The sequence below is a fragment of the Pholis gunnellus genome (genome assembly GCF_910591455.1).
Source record: "Pholis gunnellus genome assembly, chromosome: 6".
NCBI classification, from domain to species: Eukaryota; Metazoa; Chordata; class Actinopteri; order Perciformes; family Pholidae; genus Pholis; species Pholis gunnellus.
The window spans coordinates 4,367,172-4,390,725 of record NC_136532.1 but is presented as its reverse complement, the minus strand read 5'-3'; the positions used below and the strand labels follow the sequence as shown (position 1 = coordinate 4,390,725).

The 23,554-nt window shown below is 44.1% G+C and overlaps 1 protein-coding gene across 2 annotated transcripts; it reads left to right on the top strand.

The window, feature by feature from the left end:
- Nucleotides 1–2,136: 2,136 nt before the first annotated feature.
- Nucleotides 2,137–23,482, top strand: LOC306697173 (zinc metalloproteinase-disintegrin-like MTP4). 2 transcript variants are annotated; one of them, XM_079160938.1, is made up of 22 exons: nucleotides 2,137–2,268; nucleotides 2,573–2,654; nucleotides 5,190–5,278; nucleotides 5,398–5,474; nucleotides 5,675–5,753; nucleotides 5,988–6,064; nucleotides 6,851–7,037; nucleotides 7,185–7,247; nucleotides 7,454–7,525; nucleotides 7,734–7,903; nucleotides 8,703–8,784; nucleotides 9,624–9,757; nucleotides 14,105–14,282; nucleotides 15,716–15,805; nucleotides 18,550–18,745; nucleotides 18,886–18,991; nucleotides 19,163–19,319; nucleotides 19,489–19,569; nucleotides 20,227–20,320; nucleotides 20,411–20,516; nucleotides 20,601–20,730; nucleotides 21,412–23,482. In XM_079160938.1, the coding sequence occupies exons 2-22, from the start codon at nucleotides 2,597–2,599 to the stop codon at nucleotides 21,442–21,444; spliced, it is 2,259 nt and encodes a 752-aa protein (XP_079017064.1). In that variant the 5' UTR covers nucleotides 2,137–2,268; nucleotides 2,573–2,596; the 3' UTR covers nucleotides 21,445–23,482. The 2 variants fall into 2 exon arrangements, with proteins under 2 accessions (XP_079017064.1, XP_079017063.1); XM_079160937.1 differs by lacking the exon at nucleotides 2,137–2,268 and having other exon boundaries at nucleotides 2,539–2,654.
- The last annotated feature ends 72 nt before the right edge of the window (nucleotides 23,483–23,554 follow it).

Sequence of the window (23,554 nt, the reverse complement as noted above, 5' to 3'; positions counted from 1 at the left end):
ATCTAATGATCTAATATTAAATGAAGCCATATAAAGAAGAAGCCTCAGAGTCTTTCAGGTTCTCATTAGATGTGTGGTGGTGTACCTAGTTCTATGATTCGCGACCACATCAATGTGAAGTGTTAATGAGCTTTTTTATATCAACAGAAGTTGAGCTTTCTGTTTAGTACAGTTGATAAACTGGCTGATCCTCTTCAACCAATACCTGCTGAGCATCTTCAGAGAGATGTCATGAATTGACCTCATTCTTAAAAACAACCTCGCTCCTGTTCAACGTAGTGAACATGTGTCTAATTTCTTAAAGATGTGTTCAGCTGTTTGGTAGACGATGTCCTTGGGATTGGTAATGCCTCTGTAGTTTTTGCCTGCAGTCTCTAACAAAGAGTGATACAAAGAAATACCCCAAATTCCCTTTGTAAAAACCTTTTGACTCTAATATGTCAACAAAATGAAACACAAATTATCCAGTGTTCAGATTTAAACATATTTCAGAAAACTTGCAATACAAAAACGAATTGCTTTAATGTAAGTAATCAACTGGGGAAGATTCATGGTGATAATTTGGTTAAAAAGTTTTCACCTGCAGTGTCTCCCCTTAACATTTATATCTGCAGTTCCCCTCTGAGCCACAGGAGAGAGCCTGGAGGTGCGTCCTCAGCTGATCATTCTACGTATAACATGAATCTAATGTGAAAGGCTGGCGAACATTCGGCTGGCGAGAGGAAATGAGTAGAGAGAAAGAACCTGATAACCCCATCGAAATGCATTTATTTTGTCTCATTTATAAAGTATTTAACACGTGTATATGTTTATATATATTTACAAATGCATAAAATGTGTAATTTATCAAACGTACACCTCTTTAAAGCGGCTGGTTTTACCTATTCAAGATAATATGAGGTGATGCGAAAAAATAGTAGTAAAAATGTTCACAAATTCTCTCTTCACGCGATTTATAGATATATTGTGAATTGGGTGACGATGGCTTGTCATTTTCAAAAGGTTGATCCCAGGAAGAAAGGATAGGGAAACACTGGTAGAGTGTGTAATATAACGTATCATGAAAAGGGCCTAGTACGCCATAGAAATGTAAAAAAAATGTCATATATAGTATAGTATATAGTATGATACTTTGGAACACATAAGTGCACAGAACGAGGACGGCAGATCTTCTCCCCATCACTTGTCCTTCTTTACAGCCAGTATGGAGAGGACGGATTACAGCAGCCAATACCTCCGTCACTTCACACAGACGCATGTCAGTGCTGTGGTAAGAAGCTTTCAGACAGTGCCAATGATGATTTGCACTGTACATCTGTGCTGAGGATAAAAGCCGTAACATAAATAAAAGAGGGATTCTGACTCCTGGTGTGAGTGCAGTGTGGACAGAGAGGCAATTGTTCAGATGTTTAGGTTCAGTTCAGTTCAGATGTTTAGGTTCAGCTCAGTTCAGATGTTTAGTTTCAGCTCAGTTCAGATGTTTAGGTTCAGTTCAGTTCAGATGTTTAGGTTCAGCTCAGTTCAGATGTTTAGGTTCAGCTCAGTTCAGATGTTTAGTTTCAGCTCAGTTCAGATGTTTAGGTTCAGTTCAGTTCAGATGTTTAGGTTCAGTTCAGTTCAGATGCTCGGTGGGGTGCATCACGCAAGGAATGAGCATCACAGCCGCATGAACAAAAGAACACTGAACAACCATACGTTCACCCCGTGTACGATGCAATCCATTCTCACCAAGCAGTCCTTGTGTAACCACAGATCACTTGTTATTGCAGTGATCCCTCTCTGTGGTCTTTGTAATCTGATCATTCCCATCACACTGCCAGCATGAAACCTGCTTTCACACAGCAAGACCCCTGACACTGAACCTCTATTGTTACACTGAAGATAATACTGCATGTTTATGTTACTTTAACACCGACGCACTTCTCTGTGTCCTCAAACGGCCCCAGTCTGCCGCTGAGCGAGCGCGCACATTGGCCTTATTGTCTTCTGACACTCTGTCTCTGCTGCGTCCGGTGGGTGAGGCACAAGAGGAGCAGGAGATAAGACGCATCCACACCGCTTGCAGACGGAGCTCAATCTTCATGCCTTTATTTGTCCAAAAATAAAAAAAGGTTGTGAAACTTTACGATGTGGTGACGGCAGAGTGACAACTGACGTGCGTGTGGAAATCACCATGTGGCTGGAGTGCTGAGTCAGTCAGCCACAACTCAGCATGAGACACGCCGCTGAAAAAAGAAGAAGCGGCTGAAATTTAGATCCAGCAAAAAGGTAGGAATGTTTAAAAATCAGTATGTATATTAGTGTGTGAGACTGCATGTGAAACTGTGTCATGCAACCAAACGTGGGAGACCTGCAAGCTAAGCCCTGACCACCGTACTCTCGGCTGGTATCCTTCCTGCATTCTTTGAGGAGAAGCACCGGGGTGTGTTCGGGCCGGTTGTGAGCGTGTTGAGAATCTGTCGTCAATGAGGAAGTCGCTGTGACAGGTTCAGGGAGAAGGTGTGGCCTCACACAGCATGCAGGTAAACACAGCATAAAGTCCTGATCAGAGCACCGATCTGCTCTGTTACAGTGAGACCGTCTGCACTCGGGGACAATGACGGGAACACTCCTATTGTGGGTCCTCATCCTGAAAGCCTCGCTCCAGCCCTCAGGTGAGTCATTGGATACTGCTACCTCCACTCGGCCCAGGGGCTGATTAATAACTAAAGCCTGTCCGATCCTGTTTATTTGTAGCACCTGTGGGCCTCTGCTCCCGAGGCATAAAGTAAAAGAAGAGCTTTAAACCACATGATTAAAAGTGATACGATATATTGTTTTATAAATAAAATGACTGTTCTGAAGACTTAAAGGCACCATGTAGCTTCCATCTGTTTCAAGATAATGAATGATTTGTCTCCATCTGAAGATATGTTTGATATACCTTTCACTGAGTTTAACGCTGCATCAGTGATAATGGAGCTTTAATGCTTTGGCAACATGTGAAAGGGAATCCTATAGAGTGACCTGCCAAGTAATGAGCCCTGACTGCTGTCGTTACACTGTAGACACTCTATACCGTCTAATAAACGCTTCCTAAGCCAAGAGAACCACTGGGGCATTACTTCACACATACTGTGTTGTGACACACCTTTGAGGCCAGACTTCCAGTCACAACAAAGCTACCGCCCTTGTCAGGTCCTACAGCGCAACAGGCCAGTAATACCTCCGTGTTGGGTTCAGGAGCTACGATGAGGTGGAAGATGTCGACGAGAAAACTTCCAGAAGTTCAAAATCAGGAACTGATGAAATCTGCTGAGAACACGAACACAGACACACACACACACACACGCACGCACACACGCACGCACACACACAAGAAGTGGGACTTTTTATTTGCTTCCAGACAGTCTTAACATGGCGAGTAAAGGACAGCTGACTCCACTGCAAGTTGTAACTAAAAGATATCGTTGGTTTAATCGGACAAATACAGTGAAATAACATTCTAATTGTAGCAAACCCATTTTGAACTACTGTAACTACTTCAACTCATTTTCATCTAAAAGGATCCCGTCTGTAAAGCTGCAATTGTTGTTGCTAACATACAGCTTCTGTTTTATAAGTAGGCGTATAGCTTTGGGGCAGCAGCGGGTGTGATTGTTGTTCTGTGTTTTCTGCATCGGCCATGGGGCGAGAGCAGATATTCTCACCTTGAGGGTCAGGGCCCTTATGGGGTCATTCAGTATGCAGATGGGGTCACAGGAGGTGCATCAAACTGAGACAATAAACCCTGAGCTATTGGCTCATTTGCTGCTTTTATGATATTTTCCCTAATTTGTGAAAGGAAATAGTTTGATACAGTGTGAACCAAGTGAAGTTAAGGATACTAAAAGTTTACGGCAACTAAGCTTGTTACTGTACGTGCAATAAACTATTCGCAAGTAAAACGTCAATACTTTATCAGTACATCTGTGAACACGTAAACGAAAGTGACGAAAGTAACCTAATTCAGTAGGTTACACAATTATAGCACGAATGATCGGCAAAAGTCTTTTTAGAGGACAGGGGACAGGAGGACAGAAAGACAGGAGACAGGAGGACAGGGGACAGGAGGACAGGAGGACAGGAGACAGGAGGACAGGGGACAGGAGGACAGGAGGACAGGAGACAGAGGACAGGGGACAGGAGGACAGGAGACAGGAGGACAGGAGACAGGAGGACAGGAGGACAGAGGACAGGGGACAGAGGACAGGAGGACAGGAGGACAGGGGACAGGAGGACAGAAAGACAGGAGACAGGAGGACAGGGGACAGGAGGACAGGAGGACAGGAGACAGAGGACAGGGGACAGGAGGACAGGAGACAGGAGGACAGGAGACAGGAGGACAGGAGGACAGAGGACAGGGGACAGAGGACAGGAGGACAGGAGGACAGGAGGACAGAGGACAGGGGACAGAGGACAGGGGACAGAAAGACAGGAGGACAGGGGACAGGAGGACAGGAGGACAGGAGACAGGAGGACAGGAGGACAGAGGACAGGGGACAGAGGACAGGAGGACAGGAGGACAGGGGACAGGAGACAGGAGGACAGGAGACAGAGGACAGGGGACAGAAAGACAGGAGGACAGGGGACAGGAGGACAGGAGACAGAGGACAGGAGGACAGGAGGACAGGAGACAGGAGACAGGAGGACAGGAGACAGAGGACAGGAGGACAGGAGGACAGGAGACAGGAGACAGGAGGACAGGAGGACAGGAGACAGAGGACAGGGGACAGAAAGACAGGAGGACAGGGGACAGGAGGACAGGAGGACAGGAGGACAGGAGGACAGGAGGACAGGAGGAATGACTGATAGTTATGGATGTCTGTGTTCTTCATTCTTTATAAATTTCACTCAGAAATGTTATTTATTTTATTGACATTTGTTTCCAGTGAGATATTAATGACTTCACTGTTGCTGCTCTAGAAACAATATTTAGTTATATGTACTGTATTCTCCGACACGCTTGGAAGGGGAGGGGCTGAGCTCAGGGGTAGTTAGTTGGTTACAACCTGCCACAAACCACTAGGTGTCACTAAAACATACACACTGTCCCTTTAAAACGTTTCTTTGCTACGGGCTGCACGTAGGTGAATTTACACTGGCGTTGTTCGGACATATGGCAAACTTTGTTATCACTAAGTAACACAATGTGTGTTGTTTCTCCTCAGAGAGCCACGGCCACGACTTTGACGAGGTGAAGGACTACGAGGTTGTTCGACCCGTCAGACTTCACTCAGTTAGAAAAAGACATACAGAGGTGCATTTTTCTGTTTTTCAAATGATAAGGATACATTTGAGCTGTTCTTGCAAACACAGTCAAGTAATAGTTGTGCTGTTAGTCACAGGAAAATAAGAATGCACCTTTCCTTTGCGCAGCATCTCAGGCCAGAGACCGTTAAGTATGCGTTGACGGTGGGAGGAAGAGACATCGAAATGCGACTCGAAAGAAATGAGTAAGTTATTACATCCCTAATGGCATGCCTCTGTGTAATATCGGGAAACATCAATGTTTAAAGCAAAGATTAAGGGCTACTTCCTGGTTTTACTTCTCTTTTTTCTTTTTTCAAGCAAGTTATTTTCAATATCAACATTTGGTGTGTTTTAACCCAGATAAATCATGGATTTGATTATTTTGATCTCTTTTCATCGTCAGCGAATTACTCACCAAAGACTACACGGAGACTTACTACCAAGAAGACGGGACTCAAGTCACCACAGCTCCGGATGACGTCGTAAGTGTTTTGCCTTTGAGCGGCGAGTTTCAGTTCCCCGTGGATCAGATGTGACTTTCCTCAAAGTACACGCAAATGTCTTTTCTAAACCACGTTCTTAAGCTTCTAAGACCAAATTCCACAAATGTTTCTTAGACCTTTTAACAGTTATGCCGTCATGTGAGCAAATGCCAGATACTGTAGTTTGGATTTCCTTATTTGCTAACGCTTTTATCATCCCTGTGTCTGCATCAGGATCACTGCTACTATCACGGGAGCATTGTGAATGACAGCCAGTCATCCGTTAGCATCAGCACCTGTGATGGACTCAGGTGAGGCCCTCAAACCATCCTCTCTTTGACTTTGCTTGAAAGTATGAAAGTAGAGTTGAGTTGTCCTTGAATCATCCAAAAACCGGCCACTCCCACGTCTCAAATAGTGAGGATACTAACAGAGTGAACCTCATGCTAACAATGTAAACCAGTGGAAAGTAACTAAGTACATACTCAAGTCCAATTTCGAGTTATTTCTACTTTACTGAAGTATTTCCATTTCACGCTACTTTATACTTCTACTCCTCTACATCTCAGAGGGAAATATGGCACTTTTTAGTGCACTACAGTTACGTGACGGTTACTAGTTACTTTTCAGATTAACACTCTTTAAAACATGAGAAACGCATTACCAACTGATTAAAGATTAAACGGGTGTCTACCAATCTTCTTGGCTTGTGACCCCTTACAGAAAGCAGTGTGTATTTGAGGCCTCTTGTTTTATTTCAGATGTCCATGATTTGAGAAAAAGGTCCATGAATGTCCAAAATTAATGGATTATAAAAAATGTGTGAGCCTTTGGACGGGTCTTGATCTCAAGTTAGAAACCAATTAATTAACTGACCTTGTTGTACATGATATATAAAGAGCAGTTACAACAGTATTCCAATTTTGAGTTCATGTTCAAGCATGATTGTCAGGTAGTGGCTCTCGAAAGAAAAAACAAAATGGAAAAAAAGGGGTTTTAGTTCAACTAACTGACGGGAGACTCATCCAATGGATTTATTTCTGCCCCGAAGCAACGTCTGTAGACCTAAACGACTGACTGGCGTGATCTTGTTGCAGGGGTTACTTCAGAATGTCGGCCCAGAGGTACTTGATTGAGCCCCTGTCTGGTGGCGAGGAGGGGGACCACGCGGTGATGACTTTTAACGACGAGAACTCCTCCACGCCCGCGGTGTGCGGCGTCACTAACACCAGCTGGAGCGACGACTTCGAACCCCCGACAAGCCGGAGCCGCTCCAGATCAGCGGTAACGTCAAAACATCCTGCAAAGAAAAATCCTCATTCATTGCAGCAATTAAATGACAAGATGAGACAAATCTAATCATTTTAAAGCTTAAAAAAACAGGACTTGAATTTAAATTGTCTTTACCTGCTTTGTTCTTTTGTCCTGAAGGGTATATCTATCGTCCAGAAACAGAAATACATCGAGCTCGTCCTTGTTGTTGATAATCGTGCGGTAAGATACACAACATGGAAATTCACTGTGAAAACCATAATGTTCAGATTAAACAGGAGTTATTCAGCAGGTTTTGGTCTGACAAGAATCACACGTTGTTATTTTTGGGGACAAAGTCAGCGATGAATCATTGGGTGATTTATAATGAACCAACTGCTGAGAAACAGGATGTGACCGTGCTCTAACGTGACCATGTGGTGTTTCAGTATGTGAAGATGCAGCGAGATCAGACACGGCTGAGAAAGAGGATATTTGAAATTGTCAACTTTGTCAACATGGTGAGTCAGTGCTTCTGCTGTTTCTGGGCAAATTCCAGAACACAAATGACACACAGCCACTGTCAGCTGCAATCTGAGGGTATTTTTTATGACGACATTCGGTCTCTAGAAAATATCTATTCTTGTTACATTGTTTTTTATGTCTTTTCCTGATAATTATGTCTCCTTATTTGAAAAAAGTCAACAGTGATGTGCTGCTTGCTTGCAGGTGTACAAGCCACTGAGGACCTTCATTGCTCTGGTGGGGCTGGAGGTCTGGTCCGATCGGGACAAGATCACTGTGACCCCCCCGGCCGGGGCCAACCTGAACGCTTTCATGAATTGGAGGAACTCTGAGCTGGTGAAAAGGAAAAAGCATGACAACGCGCACCTCATCAGGTCTGAACGGTCTCTATAAGTGGAAACCAACAGTCTCACATTTTGTAAATGATTAATTAGAACGTCTCTATGTACTTTTTTAAGACTGTTGCTTACTTATTAACTCCCACTTTTCTTTTCTACCATTCACTGTTGTTGCTCTTCGGATTAATAGCATGGGGTCAGGCTTCAGAATTAACCCGTCATTAATCCGTCATTCTCTATCTCAGTTTAAATTTCTTGATAAAATAGAAGGGTGAGATTTCTGTCTTTCCTCTTTAAAGTGCACAACCAGCCATGTTTCACAAGTTTCACCACTTTGGTCTCCGTTCTTGATGTACAATGAGCTCCATGCACCGGAAGTTTCCACATCAGGCTTGTAGAACTTGCTTGTAGAACTTGCTTATCTTTGCACATTGGACCACGATTGGCTTTTTGCATTAGATGTGGTGTCACAGATAATGTTTGCATGTATTAAATACAGAGAAAGCCTGTATTATGTCGCACACAAATTCCTCCAGGTAGCATTACCTTAAACAATATTCTGTGTAACTCCAATCAAGAGGAAGAGGCGTGTGATCCTGATAAGCTGAACAAACACGTATATGAAAGTTTCCTTTGGCTTCCAGGAAGTGCCAACCAAGCCGTTGACGTCACATTAACTCTCCTCCCCACAAACAAACAAACATTTTGGAACCGAGTCTTTAAAATACTAGAATACTTGCTTATTTTGTCACCGCAAAACAAACCACATGTTGCCAATTTAGTTCATGTTGACATGGCGAGTCACTTCATAACCAAACCATTACTTGTCTTTCAGTGGTATCGACTTTGAAGGACCAACCGTGGGATTGGCTTACATTGGGACTATTTGCTCGGGTCACTCTGTTGGAGTAACACAGGTAAGGTGTTCCTGAGAAACAGTTAGTTAGTTAAAAGTTAGTTCTGCTATTTGGTTGCTGGGCTACTACTCGCACTAGTGAAAATGAGTTCCTAATTTAAAGAGTTACAGTCAGAGATGGACTGTCCCTCAAGAAAAACATTTGATCTGAACTGCAACATAACACTGGTTAAAATAAGACCAACCAGATCTCGGTAGAATAGGTAGAACAATGATGTGATCACAATAAAATCCCATCACTGATAAACTGAATGTTTTTTTGTCCTCTGGTTAAAACTGCGTTTCTTTCCTTTGGCCTTTTTGTTTTCTCATTCATAACATACTGAGGAAACAAAATCCTTTAATTTTGTTTTTGTTGCAATTTGTGCGAGGTTGACCCACATTTAGGTAAAATGCCTGGACTAAAGTACAGCCTCACAGAGCCACTAGTTGTTTGTTTATGAGTAACAAAATCTGAGGTAGACAAATTCCCAATAAGTACACAATTCTGCGTCTGTGTAGTCAGTGTATATAACTCATATTTTATTAAATTAACATCAGTACACAATCAAAATTGTTTCATTTGTGTTCATTATGACATTAATTTGTCAACCAAGTTGGCCACTATCATCAATAAGTTACCAACAATCGGAACTTCTGTTAACATCTGTTAACATAAAGAGGAATAGTGATTTTGAAATTCTTCAACTGTGGTGCAGCACACAGACTCTGTCATGGCAACATTACTGTGGTCAAAAAAAAACACAGCAGATTGAGGAAACAGATATTGTGTCTTGTTTGCTTTAAACAAATGTGAAATGCTAATAAAAGGGACTAAAGTTAAAGAGTTCCATCTCTCAGGATCACAATGACCGGTCCATCGCAGTGGGGGCAACCCTGGCTCATGAGATGGGCCATAACCTGGGCATGAACCATGACGACTCCAGCAGCTGTGCTTGTTCTGGTGATAGCTGCATCATGGCTGCATCACTCAGGTAAGACAAGTTGTTGAAAAAACAGAAAAGAGTCCAAAAAAAAAGAGCAAATTACAGAAGTTTCATACAATCTTAAATCTACCCCACAGATTTAACTCGTCAAAGTCCATGTACAGGGAGCACTACTGCACATAGATAGATGGATAGATGGATAGATGGATAGATGGATAGATGGATGGATAGATGGATAGATGGATAGATGGATAGATAGATAGATAGATAGATAGAAACTTTATTCATCCCCAGGGGGAAATTAGTTTGTAGCCGCAGCAATTTACAGAGCAAAATAAAATATTACGTATGGAAATGCACAATATATACAGTACAATCAAATAACAGAGCAGATATTGAATTTGAAGGAATAGAATAATAAAAAATAAGATAAAATAGAATAAAAATGCAAAATATGCACAGTATATACATTGAATTAGAATGGTATTAAATGAACAACTAGGTAAACTAAACAAACTGGACAGTAGTGCAAGGATCACCAACAACAAGCAACAACCGTGTAGCGTTGTTGTAGTCATGTGAAGGAGGATGATCTGACCAGAGGTCATTTATTAAACAGTGTTATAGCAGAGGGCAGGAAGGTTCTCCTGTATCGGTCCTTGTGACAGCGGAGCTGGATCAGTCTGTCCCTGCAGTAGGTGGTGCAGAGGGTGGTCCAGGTTATCCAATATGGAGAATAGTTTCTTCAGAGTCCTCCTCTCCACCACCTGTTCCAGACGGTCTTGTTTTCAGCCAATGATGGAGCCTTCTGAACCAGTTTGTTAAGTCTGTTGGTGTCTCTAGCTCCAATGCTGCTCCCCAGCAGACTACGGAGAAGTACAGTGCACTGGACACAACAGACTGGTAGAACATCTCCAACATCTTGCTGCACACGTTGAAGGATCGAAGTTTCCTCAAGAAAAAGAGTCGACTCATCCTCTTCTTGTACACAGCGTTGATGTTGGTCTTCCAGTTCAGTCTGTTGTCGATGAGACACCAGGAACTTGTACTCCTCCACCATGTCCACCTCCTCTCCCAGAACTCTCAGCGGTTGTGGAGCCGTCGTCTTCCTCCTGAAGTCCACCATCTCTCTGGTCTTGGCCACGTTCAGCAGCAGGTGATTTCTACCGGCCCACTCCACAAAGTCCTCCACTACTGCCCTGTACTCCTCCTCCCATCCGTCCCTTAAACACCCGACCACTGCAGAGTCATCAGAGAACTTCTGCAGATGGCATGACCACGAGTTGTCCTGGAAGTCAGTGGTGTACAAGGTGAACAAGAGGGGAGACAGAACAGTTCCCTGTAGAGCTCCAGTACCACTGACCACCGTATCAGACAGCACACGGCCCAGTCGGACAACCTGTGGTCTGCCCGTGAGGTAGTCAGTGATCCTGGAGACACGTTAACCCTCACCACCACCACCACCCGCAGCTTCTCACTCAGCAGCAGTGGTTGGATGGTGTTGAATGCACTGAAGTCAAAGAAAGTGATTCTCACAGAGCCACCGGTTCATCCAGGTGCGACTGAGCTCGTTGCAGCAGGTAGGTGATGTCATCGTCCACTCCCACATGAGGCTGGTGTGCAAACTGCAGAGAGTCCAGTGATGATTTCACCTGCGGTCGGAGGTGGGCCAAGACCAGCCTCTCCAGCACCTTCATCACATGAGATGTGAGGGCAACTGGTCGGTAGTCATTGAGGCCAAATGGTGTCGTCTTCTTAGGTACAGGAACCAGGCACGACGTCTTCCACAGCACCGGGACTTCCTCCTGCTTCAGGCTCAGGGTGTAGAGGTGTTGCAGGACATCAGACAGCTGGATGGCGCAGGTCTTCAGGACCCTGGGGCTGATGCCATCAGGTCTTGCAGCCTTGCCTTGGTGGAGTCTCTCCAGCTGTCTCCTAACCTGGCCAGTCGTCACAGAGGACGGGGGGTCATAGTGTCGGTGGTGGAAGAGCCCTTTGAAGTGGAAGGCTCTGTGTCCATGCAGCTCACCAGGGGGGACAGAGGGGGAGGTGTTTGGGAGGTGTGGTGTGTGGAGGAGACAGATGAGGGCTGTGAGCTAAACCTATTGAAGAGTTTAGCTCGTTGGCCCTCTCCAGGGAGCCCCCTGGTTGTCTCCCTTCAACCTTGAAGCCAGTTATCTGCTTCAGCCCCGTCCACACCTCCCTCACGTTGTTCTGCTGGAGTTTGGTCTGCAGCTTCCTCCTGTAGGAGTCCTTGCACTCCCTGAGCTTCACCTTCAGGTCGCGCTGGACTGTCCTGAGCTCCTCCCTGTCCCCAGATCTGAAAGCTGCCTTCTTGTTAAGAAGAGCTTTCCATGGTGATCCATAGCTTATTGTTGGGGAAGCAGCGCACAGTCCGGGATGGTATGGCGGTTTGTTCACAGAATTTAATGTATTCAGTGATACACTCAGTCATGTTGTTGATGTCCTCCCCATGTGGTCCACACAGAACATCCCAATCCGTAGACTCAAAGCAGTCCTAAGGGCGTCATTAGCCTCCTGAGACCACCTCCTCACAGACCTGGTGATCACAGGCAGCCTCTGCACCAGAGGAACATACCTGGGTGTCAACAGGATCAGGCTGTGATCGGACCTGCCAAGCGGGAGTAGGGCAGTAGCACTGTACGCATCCTTTGCATTTGCATACAGTAGGTCCAGAGTTGTATTGTTCCGTGTGGGGCAGTCAACATACTGGTGGAAAGTTGGCAGAGCTTTATCCAGAGTGGTGTGGTTAAAGTCTCCCGTAATTGCCAAAAACGCACCAGGATGTTGACTCTGCAGTCCAGACACAGTGGAGTGGATGGTGTCCACTGCTTTCTCTGCGTCAGCTGATGGAGGGACGTACACAGCGACAACAATGGCGGACGTGAACTCCCTCTGCAAATAATATGGACGCATATCCACGGAAGCGTTTCTTCACACACACGTGATCAGGATTGCACCGCCTCTCGTTCACATACACTGCAATCCCACCACCTCTCTTCTTACCGCTCTGTATAACGTCTCTGTCCGCCCGAACAGTCCTGAACCCGGAAAGCGACGTACTGTGATCCGGAAAATCCGCATGCAGCCATGTCTCCGTGAAACACATGACGCTACACTCGGGAAAGTGCCTCTCGGTCTTTACCAGCGCGCCGAGTTCGTCTGTCTTATTCGCCAAAGACTTCACGTTTCCCGTTATAATCGCCGGTACCGAAGGTTTATATTTCCTCCTCTTCACCCTCCACTTAGCGCCCGACCTGCAGCCGCGGCTTCTTCTCCGTAGCTCTGCCGGGATCTCAGGCCTGGCGCCGGGCAGCAGCCGCGGTTTGCTCAGCGCAATCAGCTGATCGCGGGAATAGACAATGGCCATTGTGTGAGGCTCTCCATTACAAAGAGGGAGAAAAGTAACAGAAAAGCCACGAGAAAAGTTGAGAAAAAGTTACGGTCCGTTGTCTGACCATAAGTTAAACTAAACGTGAAGGAAAAATAACTTAAGAAGAGAAGAAAAAGTGGAAAAAAGACGAAAAATTACAACACACATGCACAGGCTGCAACAGGCAGCCGCTGGCACGGCGCCATCTTGCACATGTGAAAAAAGTTGTGTGAAGCCCTTTTGTGGCTCCAGAGAGAGCTGTTTGAAATGTGAATTGTCAGCATCGGGTGGGTCTGTGATTACAAGTTAGAAGAAGGAAAAATAACAGGAAGTTGAGTTAGAAAGAAGGTTTTCCAGACCTCTGTAGCCCGGTTCTCATCCCTGGGTGAGGCTAGCGTTAGCTGAACTCGACCGAACGGTTGTTGGTTCAGTTGCATTGTGGGTATTGCCAAGTTTTGACAAGAAAGAAGAATGGATAGAATGAAAATGATATTTTGAAAGGCTAAACGCCAACAAATATGGATTAAAACAAAATATTTAGTTAGATAAAAAAACGTGAATTTTGGAAACAATCTTATAAAAATAGATATTGACTTCTGACTAAGGACTGAGATAATTATAGAGAGGTGGACACAATGCTGCATCGCTCGCTGTGCGTGCTTACGAGTGAGAAGGTAATAGAATGTTTCATGGTCCTCATATTGCTCTTTCTGACTGCCTGTCTCACTGTCATGGTTTAGTGGGACATTTTAACAACGGAGCTTAACAGAACGGAACTTACATTGTGTGCTTTTCCTGCTGACAAGTCACAATGTCTCCTGTGAAAAAGACCAATAAGAACAGGTGGATTCACTCCAAAACCGTTTCTTGGCAGCTTTGTTGAAAGGCTAAAAGGAGTCAAGGTGCATTATAAAAAATAAAAAACTTTATTTGTCTTATTGTATTTCAAAGAATGTGACTTTGGACTTAAGGCAGTAAAAGTTGTTGTTTTTCTTCCACAGCTGGAATGTCCCTCGGTCTTTCAGCAGCTGCAGCAGCAACGACTACGAGAAATACCTGCTAGGCCGCAGCCCCGACTGCATCCTGGAGAAACCGGACTACAGAACCCTGGAGGCTCCTTCAGTCTGCGGGAACGGATTTTTGGAGCGAGGAGAACAGTGTGACTGTGGCAGTGTGGGGGTAAATGAACTTCATTCAAAACTAATTTAATTCTCCCCTATGTCTCTCAGTCATTAACAAGCCTTGTTGCTGCCCCTCGGTATTATTATGGTTTGGAAATGATACCGACGATGTTACAATGTAGCATCTGACAGCATGACAAGTGAATTGCATTCCCTGCACTGATGATAAACAGCGTCGGTGAGTGTCTGCCTCAAGGCTTCTGTTTTTCCCGACAGTGAGCCTCAACACCTTGTTCCCTTTGTCTGATCTTGTCTCTTTAAGTTTGTTATTTTGCCCAAAGGTATTATGATTATTATTAAGAGAACGAGGCTGTTTGACATGCACCAACACATTTGAAAATTGCAGTCAATCTTATTTTCTTTAAACTCTTTTGAAGATGTTTGGGTTGCACATTAAGTAGCAGCTTGTTCATTAAAGGCTGTTATTCAGACCTCATAGCCTCCTAACTGCTCACTACAGTGAAGTTTTTAAATTATGTACTTTTATAATTTTTTAGCTATTTGCGCTATCTTGAAATTACAAGGTTGTGTTCTGTTGTACATTAGTATATTGACAGTAAAGTTAAATTGAATTCATTTGAATATTTACAATGAACAGCCACAGTTTATAAACCCTAATTTCAGATGTCAGAAACATGGAAAAGCCTCAAGGTTAAACAACTTGTAATTTTCACTGATTCATTCCAAGGAGCCCGAGAATGTGTTCAGACCTGATTTAGCTTCTCCTGGTATTCGGCAGAGGCACAACAAGCTCAAGCTCTGAATGTGCTTAGTTCCTCCTCGCCCCCCAACTCTAACCCCCCCCCATCCCCATCCCCCCCCCCCCCCCCCCCCCATCCCCATCCCCATCCCCACCCAAAAAAGAGAAAAAGGCGGGATGCTGCAAGAGTGCCTTGTTGCTGAAGATTCCTACCCTGTAATTGATAGAAGGACAAAAGTCAAACTACAATAGAATGTTTTTATTTTGTATGTAAAGATGTATGACGTTTTTAGTCATGAATCACAGCCCATACCTTATATTATATGTTTTTATTACGTACCATTATGGTGCAATACAACATTCTCTTCTGATAATCTAAATCAAGTAATAAAGAAATACCACGAGAGCATTTCCAAGTATCATAGGACGATGAAAACAATGGCTCGTTCTCAGAAAGGGTCGACTTAGTTGAAGTTCTGTCACAGTTTCTGCCAAATCTCCGCCGTGTTCATGGAGGTCCTAATGAGGGGGCGGGAGGCTCGCGCATGTTCAACGCCAAAATATATATAGAGATTTCATTTTTTAAAAGAAAACACATGCAACTCAAAGTAACTCTAAAAGTACAGGAGCATTCCTGATGGGAACATGACACAAGGAGGCGAAACACAAGACGATGAATAGAAGGATGCATTAGGCATACAGCCTAATGCTTTCTGTGTCGCCCCCCACAGGAGTGCACTAACCCCTGCTGCAACGCCACCTCCTGCACCCTGAAGGAGGGGTCTCAGTGTGCCGAGGGCGAGTGCTGTGAGGACTGTAAGGTGAGTCAATGTGTACCAACAAATTCTGCTGTACCCGTTGCAAATCTTCTTATTGTTTGATCTGCTACAGCCCTCTAGTGGTAATTTAAGGTATTACTGGAGTACTGCATTTCTTACATTACGTAAGAAATACAGTCTCACATTCTTTTAAAAGCTCACATGTTATTTTTTTATTTAGTTGTTACTTTAATAAGTGATCATTTCTGAGATAGTTACCATGAAAATCTGACACTGTTACAACTCTAGTGTACATGTGAGATGATTTTCAGACACAACAAACGGTTTGAAGCCAATCTTGGTCCAGAGGAATTTTTTTTATATATCTTTTAACACGGTACTTTGTGCAAAAATAAATAAAAAAAACAATATTACAATGTGAAAGAAGCCACTCGTATCATCACCTGAAGCTGCAGCTCCTTTATGTTCAGCTCACTGCTCAGCTGTCCAGCGTTCAGTCTCACTGCTGTCACAGAGTTGATGAGGCCGACCCACTAAACACTATCTGCTCAGCAGCAAACAGCAGACACACACAATAAGAGACCAACTGGTGAACATAACAGAGAGAATGTCATGGTTACTCATTGGCACCATTCATACACTGAGGCCACTCCTCAGTGTATGAATGGTGATCATGGTGCTTGTAGGTTGATTTGTGATGAGAAGCTGCGTTGATTATATGACTTATTGTTCAAACTTAATACCTAACTGCTGACTTAATAACCTTTAGCTATCTGACTAATGGTGAGACACCACCGGATCTCACTATCAGGAACTCAGCAGCGAACACCCACAGAACACGAGACAGACTGGATGTAGGTTTATTTGCATCACACAGACTACAAGCAAACCGAGTTGTTCCTGGATCAGCTGACTCCACAATAGAAATGTACATCACTCTGTCCCAGGTCTGGTAACCTGTCGGTCCCGAGAGACCCCCCTCGGGGTTCCTGTCTCCCTGTCTCTAGAGTCCTAAAAAGACATGCACCACCAGCTGTTTGATTTAATCAGAGAGAAGAAAGACCAACAAATATGATCACAGCTTTTCATCAAATAGAAAAATACAACCTTGAGAGTGAAAAATCTAAATGATCACTTGTCAAACCTAAGAAATCACATTAAACTGACAATGCCAGCCAACAACTAAGCTAACCCAACCGTCTTCCTCTGATGACACACCAGCAGTCACTGTGAGCTGCTCCTGTTTCCCACCCGTTAGAAATCGTACTCTCACACACACATCTGCTCCTCGCCCTCTACCGATCCACCACCTGGTCTCCGTGATTACCCGCTAAAACCAAACATCACTCGGTTGGCCATAAAGCCTTATTACAAACATTCTTATTTAACCTTTAGTGATGAGTTGTACATGAGAACAGGCTGCAAGCCTCGGGTTCCCGTCTCCCAACGGATCCCTTGGTTGTTTTACTTATTTCCTGGTGTCCTCTACACCCGCCATCAGTGGACGATGCACTAGTTGTTGTCTGACAACCTTTCTTTTACCACCTGGCTCGGCATCCTGTTTCCCATGCACACAATTGAGACATAGTCTCTAAAAAGAGGGAACTTTTCTTTACCTGTGCTTTAAAGGTCAAAAGGTTGAGGCTACCAAAAGGGCACATATACTCTGCCTCAGTGATCTGAATAACACATGACAACGATAAAAACCTATACCAGATTATGGATATGACTATATGTTGATACATTTTAAGACACACATACATTTTCCTTCCACATGCTTTACATGGTGGTACTTGGTACCTTAACGAAACACCAGGCAACTAACTGAGCGCGAAGCAAAAATATGCTAACTGTGCATGCGCACATAGTGGTGCTAGCAAATATTGCTACTTATTGCTACCTGCACAAACGTCACTATGAAAGCTGAGACTCCAACAGTAGAAGCCGTGTCACTGAACTAGCAGCCAAAGATAAAAAAAAAAAAAGAAACTTTTACTTTACTTGACGTGATCATAACCATAGATGACGTCTTACCTTTGCTGTTTTCTGACCAAATGTTGTGTCCAAGGGCATATCAACGCCGGTGACGACTCGTCCAGCGCCTCTGGATCATTTTTGGGTCGATTCCAGCTGTCTGTATTCATTTGCAGGGCACGGAGGAGTGTTTTGCACACGGCCTTCTTCAGGCATTGGGCTTCCTGTCCTCAGCCTTGCATGTAGAAACGTGGTCTATGTCTCCATCTAGTGGATGAATAGTGGTACTACATGCATTCACTGTCCACATAGGGTTATGGTTTTAAAAAAAATAACACAAATAGAGGTCCGATTGTTTTTGGCTTTGTTTTGAAAAATCCATCAGTTTATTATTTAGATGGAATAAATACCTATAGTGACACGTAAGTGAAATTAAATGACATTTACAGTTACTGAAGAACAGTTCTGATGGCACAGATCTTAAAACACGACAACCTTTCCAACTTCGCTTTGCTTCACTTTATTCACATCATTCCAGATGTCGGATATGGTTTGCCAGAGGTTTTGGGCTGCAACTGCATCCTTCCGAAGGGATATTTGCTCTAAAAATGTACAGTTCTGTTCGGCCAAAATGACATCTTTCATTTTCGTTGTGTTCCATCTTCATTCACATATACCCCGTTGTATTATTCAACTAGACCTTGCAGTTGCAGAGATATTGTCTGTTCATATTACTTTCGAGCAGGGGGCTGATACAATAACACAATATGTAATCTGACCGAGTGTACTGCGACTCTCCCGCCTCCACGCAGGTCTCGCCTCGTACCACGGAGTGCCGCTGGAAGCGGGACGACTGCGACCTGGCCGAGTACTGTGACGGAGGGAGCGCCACCTGTCCCGAGGACGTCTTCGCCGTGAACGGCCTCCGGTGCGACGGAGACCGGGGATACTGCTACAATGGCCAGTGTCCACAGAGGCCAGACCAGTGTGTCAAAATGTATGGACCAAGTGAGTGTCCTGTTCGTTAGTGTTGTTGTGTCCCTTTATACAACCCTACTTTGTGAAGGAAAAGAGATCATATTTGAATGGGTTAACTATTTAGAACTATCATACCTAAAGACATACATGGTATCCTCTCCTGTCCTCAGGTGCCATAGAGGCCCGTCCAGGCTGCTATCAACACAACACCAGAGCAACCTACTACGCCTTCTGCACGCGTCCCTCAAACGACGTGTACATGCCCTGCCAGCAAGGGTGAGTTTTTAGCAAAACGTTGGGCGGGATAGGCCTACTCCCCCTGCAATGGGCCCAGACTCATCTGTGGTGGGCTAAATGTTTTCTTTGACGTTTCCTTTGTTTTGCAGAGTCAGATTTGGCCCCGAAGTGAACGGGAGAGCATATTTTTGACCCTCTCTTCCATTGCAGAGACGTGTTTTGCGGGAAGCTCTTCTGCCACGGCGGTAATGCCAGCCCCAACTACGGCCGCATGGTGAGGGTCGGAGACTGCAAGGGAGCTTTCTTTGGGGACTACACCAAAGACTACGGCCAGGTGGACACTGGGACTAGTTGTGGGGATGGAAAGGTAATAGGCTGTTTTTTAAATGTTGTATTAAAAAAGAAAAAGGATTTCATTCATTCTATGAATGCACCACGATCAAACGAGAGAAATCCCCTCAACACGTCCACACACATCTACAACGTTTGTCAAAGTAAGCGACTCTTTGCCGATGACTTGCTTGTTTTTTTTCAAGGTGTGCAGCCAGAACGAGTGTGTGGAGCTGGAGACAGCGTACAGAAATGTAAACTGTTCAGCCAAATGCCCAGGCCATGCTGTAAGTATGCCGACACTGGTCTGAATCTTTTATGTTATTTAGGTATCAAAAATAATACTTTAAAGTGTTAAAAACCCAAAAGGTCTTAAACAAAACAAAAAAAAGATAAACCCTACAATTATAAAACACATCAGCACGAATATAAATAGAAAATTGGAAAAAAATAAGATACAGCTATTTTGTGTACATACAGGCATCGTGTACAACTGCTAAAGTAGATCAAAGGTGTGAACGTTTGTCTCACCCAATGAGCTTCAATCCTTGATTTAAATATGTGGATCCTGTAGGAAGGTGCACATTGTGGAGGATTACTGAATTTAACTGAAAAAAAGAATGTTTCAGGAATCAAATCAGGCACACACTTGCAGATACAAAATAATATATATATGGTAAATATATATTCATGGTACTGGGTGTTATATGTTTTGTGTTTGTAATAATTGTAAATAAAAAAAAGTAAAAAATAAAAGAATAAAAAAAAGATAGATGAATAAGGTTGGGTATGGGTAAAGTCAAATTTGAAAAAAGAGTTAATAATCATTTGAGATGAGCCAGACTGCTGGTTAGTTTGGTGCCATAACAGGGCTGCTGCTGCTGCTGCTGCCGCCATGAAACACAACATGTGATAACGGCGGGATTTCCTTTGTGGTCATTCAGGTGTGCAATCACAGAAGTGAGTGTCAGTGTGAGCCCGGTTGGGCGCCTCCTCACTGCGATTCCAAGGACGGAACTTTTAGATCTCTTTCATCTGGTAAGACTCAGCTGCAGTTGTTGAAAATGCAAGACAGTGTAGAAAGTGTTCTGCACAACGAACCCAAACGAAACCTGATTTCTATTCCAGGAGCAATCGCTGCCATCGTGGTGACGGTTATACTAGTGGCTTTAGGTGCCATTGCTGGTGTGGTAGGAATCATCTGGAAAAGGCGGCAAAGTCCAGTGTTGCCAACGTAAGTAATCCCCACCATATTATAGTTCCACGACACTGTAAACTCACCTCTGCAAAGCACATTAAATCTGTCATTCTAAACTAGGGCACTCACCCAGAGGAAGCAGCCAGCAGTGGACAGCTCCGCTCGCCACCCCAAAGGAGCTCCACCTCCACCGCCTCCAGCAGGGAACAGACCGAAACCCCCGGGCCAGAACTACACGGCTGCACGCCAGGTAACCGGTCGAACAAACTCCTTCACTGGTCCTTCCTACAATCGTTTAATCCACTAAAAACAATGCCTTTCCAATTGGGGCCCACTGGGATGCCATGTGTTCCTTCATGTGAGCCACAGAAGAAAAGCACTGGCTAGATCAGAAGTTTTGGGTTTCTCCTGTCGCCAAAATCTGATTGAATGACCAATGTCCAATGAACACATGAGTGGTCAGAAGGGATGCACCGATCCAACTTTTTCAGTCCCGATACCAAAACCTGGGTATCGGCCGATACCGAGCACCGATCCAACACCAGTGTTGAATTAATAAGCTGTAAGTCTCGCTGTGTGGAAGAGACATTGGATCCATATTAGCCAGTGGTGGGCCGTCGGGGCCTTCAAGGCCTTCTCTTCTAACAAACAATGTGTGTTAATTAGTGAGCTTTAGAGGTGTCGTTAGGCAGATTTTGTTACCTTCAGACACAGCAAGGATTGCCGTTTCCCCCTACTTCCAGTCTTTGTGCTATGCTAAGCTAAGCTAACTGGCTGAAGCTTCTTATTCAGCGTACAAACATGTCAGTGGTGTCGATCTTCTCATCTAACTCTCGGCAGGAAAGTGAATAAAGGTGTTTCAACAGAAAATGTCAACCATCCCTCACAGTTTAGTCAATTAAGGCATTTCTTTGTGGTTTGTCCTCTATAGGCTCTGAGGCCGGTACCTTCACCAAGGGTCTGATGTCCGACACAGGGCCACCTACTAGTAAACCAGAGGAGACGCAGCTTTGTCCATGAGCCCCCAACAAGAGGCTGCTGGTAATCCAGACAAGTTTTTATCAAAGGCGTGCTGTCATGGCCGTTCCCTCTGCAGGAGTGTGTAGGACGGACAAACTGGACTTTAAATTGTTCTCATTACAGGGATGAACTTAAGACACTTTTGGTTAGTGCAACTAGAAACAGCTCCGGCCCTGAATGTGAGCCATATCGTTTTATACATGGTGTGTTATTTTGTCACAATAACAGCAAAGAATACTGACTGGATTTGACTGTTGAACAGTATTCTGTTAGTAGTCTGTTAAAATACTCACTCAAACAGTGATTGTGAGGACTGCATTCATCCTGCTGTTCTGTAATATGCTTTTTTTTATTAAAATACTATAAAATAGTAAAAGGCCAAACAGGAACCGATAAATGTTGTTGGAAGATACAGTTTCCAATTAAATAACATGTTTTAACCACTTTTACAATGTACTTTGAGGACATTTACAATCGGCACACTGCTTGAGATTTAACCAAAACCTTTTAACAGTATAGGTTGCACTTTATCATCCTCGCTAATCTGGTTTAGACTTTTGCTACGCACACTTGTCACAGTGCTGCTGCTGGACAGTTTGAAAGATCTTGTGAGCTTAAAATCTACATTTCAAATTCAGTACTGAAGGTGATGTTTTTTTCATTGTCATTTTTTTAAACCTTCCATGGCTCAAAGGGGCTGCCGAAATATTTCTTACAAACCAAATCCTTGTAACTAGTTAATGGTTAGATTTGAGTTACCGTGACGATTACTGTATATATTATGTGAAAACACCATGTTCCTGTGCTGTGCTAAAGAACGCCGTAACCCAGGCGGTATAATGTTGATGTTGTAAGGCCTTTGACTGAATATCACTCCTCTGCTTTAACAGCTCTCGAGCAAGGCATTAACCCCGACTATCCTCGGAGTTGCACTGGGCAGCTCCAAGCAAGAATGTCTATGATAAAACAAACAAGCTTCATGTAAATTAATGATGGAGAATAAACCTTATTTTGTACAAGTGCATTGTGTGCAAAAAAACAAAATGTTAAAGCTTTGTTTTGAGAGAACACGTCTTAAAGCTGCATCGATTGTTTTTTGTTCATGCTTTGTCCTCTTGGGAGCAGCGGAACAACCAACACGACACTGACTTCAGTAATGATGTATTGCTGTAGGTCAACCCTGGAAGTTAGCTCCCACTGGTTCCCTCAACAAAACGCCAATGGGACTTCTCTATTGGATTTTGGATTTTTGTAGAAAATCTGTTCTGTGGCAAACACAGGTTCAGTCATTTAACCAAAAACTGATTTTAAAAAACTAGAGCCTGGAAGTGCAAAAAATGCTAAATCATTTCTGGGTTTTAGGACTCAGCACCTGCAGCACCTTTATAAAGAGGCAATCAAAATTCAGAGACCTTTATTTTGAGGCGCTAAAGTTCAAAATGATCTGATGCAGCTTAAAAAGAGCTAAATACAAGATTCGGAGCAAATCTTGAGATTCCACACAGCTCTCAACGTGGCGGCAGCTGAGCAGGCGGCTCACAGCTAACGGTGCTAAGAGCGCTAACAGTGCAAACGAGGGCAACAGCACTGACAGCGCTAACAGTGTTTTACCCGAGGGGGAAACCGGAAGGCGGGCGCTACTGTGAGGGATTTAAGTTTTAAAGCGCTCCTAGCATGGATATTATATGTTACAGTGTGTTTACTTGTAAGAGTTTAGACCAAGAAGTAATTTCATCATCAGAGGTCATCAAGCTGATCGATGGGCTCAGGGATGTAACTTTGGGGGGACAAAGAGCTGTGAATCCCAGGAGAGAGGCAGACTTCCTTGGGGCCATCCAGTGAACACACCAGTTTGCTGGGTGGCCTGAACGGGGTCTCACATTTATGGAATATTATGTTTGTTTTATCATTCATGGTGTACTTCAGTTTGCAGTTGTTTTGGCTTCTGTTGGTTATTAAATATCTTGTGATTTTGATCTGGACCTGCCGATTCATGTCCTCCATCAGAATGGGAGCAAAGGGGGGGGGGGGCTTCTTTTCAACATGCGGCCTTC